Source organism: Onychomys torridus, chromosome 3 (assembly GCF_903995425.1).
Source record: "Onychomys torridus chromosome 3, mOncTor1.1, whole genome shotgun sequence".
NCBI lineage: Eukaryota > Metazoa > Chordata > Mammalia > Rodentia > Cricetidae > Onychomys > Onychomys torridus.
Genome location: NC_050445.1, coordinates 135,453,686 through 135,461,412, shown reverse-complemented (window position 1 = coordinate 135,461,412; position 7,727 = coordinate 135,453,686). Strand labels below are relative to the sequence as shown.

At 56.6% G+C, this 7,727-nt stretch overlaps 1 protein-coding gene across 1 annotated transcript; it reads left to right on the top strand.

Moving 5' to 3' along the window:
• The first annotated feature begins 248 nt into the window (after positions 1-248).
• On the top strand, positions 249-3,628 carry Tmem121b (transmembrane protein 121B). Its single transcript, XM_036181343.1, is given in 2 exon segments — positions 249-701; positions 703-3,628. Coding segments are annotated over 2 exon segments (1,722 nt in total). The 5' UTR covers positions 249-539; the 3' UTR covers positions 2,263-3,628.
• Positions 3,629-7,727: the final 4,099 nt, after the last annotated feature.

Here is a 7,727-nt window from a genome sequence, read left to right as displayed (position 1 = left end):
GTCTACACTGAGCCCAAGGCCACCTAGCAGTTCAGGTTACCGAGCTAGCCACTTCAGGAAACTTAGGTCCGGCCAGTCCCGCCGCGCTCTCAGCTCTACTCCGGCGGCTCTGTTCTCCCTCCTTTCCTTCCTGCTGATCCAGCCAGCCAGGCTTTCTCCTCCTCTGTTCTCGCCTCCTCTCCCCCTTTGAATCCAGTCCTGGTTTCCCCGCTGCCAGCTCCTTCTCCTGCCTGCTGGGCTCGTTCCCCGCCTCCGCCCCCGCCTCTCCAGTCCCGGCGGTCCGCTCGGCTCCCCTGCTCCCCTCTCGCAGCCCCCACACCCCCTAAACCTCCCAGCCACCCGCCAGCCACCCGCGGCTCCACTCGCCCAGTCCGGCCGCTCCAGTCCGGATCTCGCTGCCGCCCGACCCGGGTGCGAGTTCCAGCAGCTGGAGAGGAGGCGGCAAGCGGCTGGCCCCGGTTCCCCCCACTGCCGCCTCGTCAGCCCGAGGGTGGCGGGGAGAGAGCGGCCCAGCAGCCCCGGGAGCCCCTCCGAGGACAATGCACCCGGCGCTGGGCCACCCTCGCGCGCTCTCCTCCGCGCCCGCCTCCTTCCCGCCGCCCCCCGCCGCCGCCCGGCTGCAGCCCCTCTTCCTCCGGGGGGGCTCCTCCCGCGGCCGGAGAGGCTCGGGCGACAGCAGCACCAGCACCAGCACCAGCCGCGGGGGGGGGCGGCGGCAGACGCGGCGGGGGCGGCGGCTCCCCGAGCAGCAGCACAGGCGCGGAGCGAGAGGACGACGACGAGAGCATTAGCATCAGCAAGCCACTGGTGCCCGCCGCCGCCGCCGCCGCGCTCCCGGGGCCCCCGGTTCAGGGGGGCGCCCCCGCCTCCGCCGCCGCGCCCGCCCCCGCCTCCTCCACTTCCACGCCCACCTCCTCCTGCAGCATGACCGCCGCGGACTTCGGCGCGGGCGCCGCCACCGGGGCCGTCGGGGGGCCCGGGAGCCGCTCGGCGGCGGGCTCAGGCGGCACCGGGACGGGAAGCGGCGCCTCCTGCTGCTCTTGCTGCTGCTGCTGCTGCGGCCGCCCCACCCGGCCCGGCCGCAGGGGTCGGCGCCACGGATGCTCGCCAAGTCCCGGATGCCACTGGGGCTACCAGGCGCTGTCTGTGGTGCTGCTGCTGGCTCAGGGCGGTCTGCTGGACCTATACCTCATCGCCGTCACCGACCTGTACTGGTGCTCTTGGATCGCCACTGACCTGGTGGTGGTGGTGGGCTGGGCCATCTTCTTCGCCAAGAACAGCCGGGGCCGTCGGGGCGGTCCAGCCAGCAGCACGCACAACCACCATCAGCTCCACCACCACTCGGCGCCGCCTCTGCACCTACCGGCTGGGGCGTCCGCGGGGGCCAAGGCTCGCGGGGGCCGAGGAGGCTCGGGAGGCTCGGGGGCCGGGCCGGGGCCGGCCGGGGCGGCAGGCGAGTTCGCCTTTGCGTACCTGGCCTGGCTCATCTACTCCATCGCCTTCACTCCCAAGGTTGTGCTCATCCTGGGCACGTCTATCCTGGACCTCATCGAGCTGCGAGCGCCCTTTGGCACCACGGGCTTCCGCCTCACCATGGCGCTGTCCGTGCCGCTGCTCTACAGCCTGGTGCGTGCCATCAGCGAGGCGGGCGCGCCCCCGGGCTCGGCCGGTCCCCTGCTCCTGCAGCCACAGCAGCATCGCGCCGCGGGCTGCTTCCTGGGCACGTGTCTGGACCTGCTGGATAGCTTCACGCTGGTGGAGCTGATGCTGGACGGCCGCGTGCCGCTTCCCGCGCACCTGCGCTACCTGCTCATCGCCGTCTACTTCCTCACGCTTGCCTCTCCAGTGCTCTGGCTGTACGAGCTGAACACCACCACCGCAGCAGCTCCGTCCTGGGGCCAGGCCTCGGGGCCCGGAAGCTGCAGCCGCCTTTTGCGCTTGCTGGGAGGCTGCCTGGTGGACGTGCCCTTGCTGGCGCTGCGCAGCCTCCTGGTTGTGAGCTACCAACAGCCGCTGTCCATCTTCATGCTCAAGAACCTCTTTTTCCTTGGCTGCCGTGGCCTGGAGGCCTTGGAGGGCTGCTGGGACCGAGGGAACTGGGTTTCCCCAAGTCGGGCCAGAAGCAGCTCTGGTGCTCCTCCCTCGGCCCCACCACCACCTCCACCACCGCCACCTCAGGGAGGCTCCCAGCGGGGCCACTTGGAAAATGAAGGGGGCCCTCATGGCTATGTCAACACTCTAGCTGTGGCCTCTCAGAATTGACAAAGGTGAAGGGCAGGGGCTCTTTGGCCTGAGAGTTTCTGGGCCCCTTGGCTGTGTTTAGAAGAGGTAACTGTTGATAAAGGCTAAAGGCCAGTGACTTCTTCTGCACCCCACGGGTAGAGACTACTTAGAGGGAGACCAGCAATATGTTGTGAGGGGGAGGGTCCATGTTCACCATGGTCCTTCTCCATAGTCTTGCCTGTCCTGACATACAAGGGACTGGATAAATGTGCCATCTGCTTTTCCTGCCTGCATCCTGTGGGGGAGTGAAGGAAAGGGGGATCAGGCAGGGGTGGTAGGCTGTGATAGCTGGAGTGTGAGTGTGTGTGTGTGTGTGTGTGTGTGTGTGTGTGTGTGTGGTATTTTTTCTGGGTGTCTGTCCCATGCCCCTTGCAGTGGAAGGAGATCTTAGGGAGGCCTTGTCGCCACCACACATGCCACCACCATCCTTTCCTGCCTGAATTTATGACCGGGATCCCCAGGAGTTGCTCAGTTGCTGTACTCCAAGGGAGAAGCTCACCCAGGGTCGTCCTCACTCCTGCCCCTCTGTTCTCAGCTTGGGGAGAAGGAGGTCTCTGCTGTAAGGACCAAACAACACCCTTTCTTGGGTGAGTGTGTATTTCTACCTCTGTGCTTTCAACTTTCATTGCATCACACACTGATGCTGCTCGAAAAAACAAAAGACAAGACAAAAAAAACACTCAGAAGTTGCATTCAGCATGGCCACTGGATCCCTTTGGGGTTTGGTACCAGATATTACAGGGTCTGTGGAGTATCAGCCATTGGCTTGCTCTCTTTTGGTTCCTCCTTATGCTCCAGAATACTTACCCTTCCTTGTTGGCACTGGCTGAGTTGGAGCTGGGTTCCGAGCAGCTGCTTTAGTGGGTCTGAATGTGTGTGAGGTGAGGCCTCTTAGGGACTCTCGGGGTGCCATCTGCTCCTCTCGGCATAGAGCAGAGAGTGTGGCAACCTTTCTTCTCTCATCTGCTTCAGGTCTCCTCAGGGAGAGGGCATGCTGTGGGAGCCTCCTGCCCAGCCTTCCCCCACAGGGTCCTCTTGACGAGGCTCTCCTTAGGATTGTCCCTCAAGGGAAGTCAGGGTTAGCTACTTTACTCTTGACAAGGATGTCACTCTTGGAGTCTCTAAGGCAGGGTAAGTATGCTGAGGGCAGTCAAAGGTCAGAAGGCATAGTGAGCAAGGCCTACAATGGGATTAGGGGAGGACCTTAAGAATTTTGGTTCCCCTTTCTTCTTCTGTTTTGGGAGTTTTATGTGGTGTAATGAACCTAGACAAGGGGCCAGAAGACATGATCTGCCTGTTCTTTTCTTTTCTTTTTTGGTTTTTCTAAATAGGATTTCTCTCTGTAGCTTTGCACCTTTCCTGGATCTCGCTCTGTAGACCAGGCTGGCCTGGAACTCACAGAGATCTGCCTGGCTCTGCCTCCCGAGTGCTGGGATTAAAGGCATGCGCCACCACCGCCCAGCTCTGCCTGTTATTTTCTAGATTTGAATGCCATGTCATTTTCACTTTCTAGGCCTCAGTCACCTTTCTAGGGCGGTATTCTTTGAGCTTGGAGCCTGAAATCTCCGGGCTAATGCTGCCATTAGAGGCAGACATAAGAGGAGCTATCCAGGGTGGACTTGAGGACAGCTCTGCTTCTGCCCTGCGTCTGGCCTTGGGAGAGCTGAAGGGAGGCTTGCCAACTAGGTTGGGGGACAGGCATTGCAGGGCCCATTGATGCTGACCTCCTCTAAGGCCCACAGCACAGGGGCAGGCCCAAAGTGCCAAGTCATTGACTACTAACTCAGCAGCCAGGCCCAATTCCCTCATCCCCTTTGGCTCTACTAGGACCTCTGAGAACCAAGGGCCAAACAGGGCCCCTCTTTCTCAACTGCCCGGGGCTGTGGGGTGAGGATATCCATGGGATGAAAACATGAGCAGCTGAGCTCGGCTCGCGTACTTGTTGGCCTGCCCAGCTCTCAGAGTGGGCCATGTGGAGGATGTTTACAGTCCATGCATTCTTTGCTCCTGGTCCCTTGCCCTCCACCAGTGCTGGCTGGCTGCTTTTCACAGTACACCTGCCTTTACTGCTTGCCCTGGAGGACTCCTCTTCTGACTGGACTCACAGCCTGAGCCTGGATAGGGCTGGAGCTGCTCCCACTGTTCTGTATTGGTTCTCCAGGTTCGCTGTGTTTCTTGCTAACTAATTTCAATGACTGTGAAAAGAAATTATGTCTGAGCCATGGCCGGCTCTGGCTGGCCCCAACCCACCCTCTTTCTGTTTGGATAGCCATCCCTCTACTGTGTGACAGCGGTCTGCTGCTGAGAGACGGCCACTGGATTTAGGACGGAAGGCTGCCATTTCCCAAGTACATCCAGAGACGTGATGCCATGGCCGCTGGTGACAGAGGCCAGGACTGCTGAGGGCCTAGCTGAGGGCCCAGCACATCTCCAGCATCCCCCTCTTCAACATGTCTTCTGTGAGTACTCTGTGCTCAGGGGGCTGGTCCCTTCCTTCTGATGTATTTATTTTGGGTCTTTTCACTAATTCCCCAGTCCCATTTGCACATGACCCTTAAGCCCCGCCCCCTGCTTTCTAGGGTATCTGTAGATAGGGATCAGACTAGAGATGTCCCCAAGGTGTCATGACCAGAATAGTACACTGTCCTGAGGCTTGTGCCAGAAGAATGGATCATGGAAAAGAAGCCTGGGCTCAGAATTTAGCCCTGCCTGCTCCTAGCATTTGAACATGGAAGGGAAGGGCCTATTACCCGAGTTCTAAATGGTACCTGGTTTTAAAAATGAGTTAATTACTTTGCAATGCTGAGGATTAGACCCAGGGCCTCAAGCATGCTGGACAAACGCTGGTCAGCCTTCTGAGCTGCATCTCCAACACAAAGTCTTATTCCATCCAAAGACTGTTCACTCTAAAGACTGTACCCCACCTTTGAAAATTTTCTTTGAGAAGAGTGCCTCACTATGTTCCCACGGCTGTACTAGAATCTTGGGGCTCAGGTAGCCCTCTCAGTTCGGCTTCCCAAGGAAACAGGTATGCACAGCTACGTCTAACCAAGACTATTCTGTTAAACATGCTGGGAACTGGGCCCTGGTGTGTGGGGCACAGAGCTGGGAATTCGAGCCCAGAAGGAACTGAGAAGCGGCACCTCGCTAGCATTTATCACATTTCCCCCCTCTTTTTAAAAATAAAACCAGACTCTGTTCTGAAAATAAAAACTTGAGACTTGTGACAAGCTTCCTGTGTGGTTTAAGATCATTCCTGTCCTGATTTCCTCACTGAATTCTTAAATGTCACTGTGACATTTACCATCATTTTATAGGTTGGTGTTGCTGTTATGGGCACACCTTCATATCTGGTGTGTGATTTGGAGGGGTAGTGTACTGTGGCCAGGGCCTGAGGGTGTCTAACCTGACCTTCTGTTGTTCACAGAGGAATTTCCCACTTGTGCTGCCTTTCTTCACTCTGGGAGCGGCTTACCAGGGCAGACGGAAGGCAGAGAGATGAATCTGCTTATTTGAGACAAGCTCCTCCCCCCGCCCCCCAGACAGGGGTTCACTGTTTAGCTTTGGCTATCCTGGAACTAGCTTTGTGACCAGGCTAGCCTCGAACTCACAGAGATCTGCTCTGCCTCCACGGTGCTGGGATTAAAGGCATGCGCTGCCGCCGCTGCCACCACCACTGCCTGGGCAAGACAGGCTCTTACTATGCTGCTCAGATTGGTTTCAAAGACCGAGGTTCTAGGAATCCTTCAGCATTGGTCCCCAAAGTAGCTGGGACTACAAGAATGTGCCCCAAAAGAAAGCAGTTTTTGGGTTGGGGATTTAGCTCAGTGGTAGAGCGTTTGCCTAGCAAGCGCAAGGCCCTGGGTTCGGTCCTCAGCTCTGGCAAAAAACAAAAACAAAAACAAAACAACAACAACAAAAACCAGGAAGGAGACTATTGAGTCTCAGGCAGACCATGGGGGTTCTCTCCCAAAGGAAGGTGTAGGGCTGGAGGGACGGCTCAGTGGTCAGGATAGCACACTGCTCCTTAAGAGTTTGGTTCCCTGCTGAGCGGTGGTGGCACACTTGGGTGTGGTGGTATTGTGTTCCCGAAATATTGTGTGTTTCCCGAAATAAACTTATCTGGGGTCAGAGAGCAGGACGGCCACAATATAAAACATGAGAATAGGCAGTGGTAGCACACACCTTTAATCCTAGCATTTCAGAGGCAGAAATACCTCTGGATCTCTGAGTTCAAGGCCACTTTAGAAACAGCTAGGCATGGTGACCCATGCCTTTAATCCCAGAAATCCAGGCTTTGATCCCAGGGAGTGATAGCAGAAAGGTATATAAGGCCTGAGGACCAGGAACTAAGTTAAGCATTTGGCTGGATAAGCATTCAGGCTTTGGAGCAGCACAGCTCAGCTGAGATCCATTTGGATGAGGACTCAGAAGCTTGCAATCTGAGGAAACAAGACCAGCTGAGGAACTAGCGAGGTGAGGAAAATGTGACTTGTTCTGCTTCTCTGATCTTCCAGCAGTCACCCCAATAACTGGCCTCGGGTTTGATCTTATTAATAAGACTTGTTAAGATTCCTACTATACTTGGGAGGCAGAGGCAGGCAGATCTCTGTGAGTTCGAGGCCAGCCTGGTCTACAGAGCGAGATCCAGGAAAGGTGCAAAGCTACACAGAGAAACCCTGTCTCAACCTCCCCCCCCCAAAAAAAAGAGTTTGGTTCCCAGCACTCATAGAGGGCAGTTCAAAGCTGTCTATAACTCCAGGCCTAGGCTATTTGCACCCTTTTCTGGCCTCCTTGGGCATTGCTTTCATGTGCACAAACATATATACAAATACACACATCCATAATTAAAAATAAAAATAGAATCTTAAAAACACTTAAGTCCTACTAATTTTTCTCAGTGAGGAGGGAGCCAGTATTATTCAGATCACACTGTGTTGTCACCAGCAGGACCCTGGACAGCAAGGAGCCCGGGCTCCCCCTCTTCCTAACTGTGGCTGTGAGTAATCCTATTCCCTCCTGGAACTACTTCGGCATTTCTAAAGCAGCAGTTAGAAGCGGGGTGTGGCCGGGCAGGCCTGCATCCTAGCACTGAGGTAAGGCAGGAGGGGAGTGTTCAAGGCCAGTCAGGAGTACAGAGCAAGATGCTGTCTCAGAACAGGCCGGAAAGGAGGCTCAAAGTTAAGAGCACTGGCTGTTCTTCTAGAAGACCTGGGTTCGATTCCCAGCAACAGGGGGGCTCATAACCACCTGTCAGGGGACAATTCTAATCCCAGGGGATCTGATGCCCTCTTCTGGCCTCCTCAAGCACCAGGTACACATGTGTTATACAGACACACACACAGAGAGAGAAAGAGAGAGAGAGAGAGAGAGAGAGAGAGGAGAGTTATGGTAGCCACTTTGAAGGAACACCAGAAAAATGAAATGAGAGCTAGATGGATGAA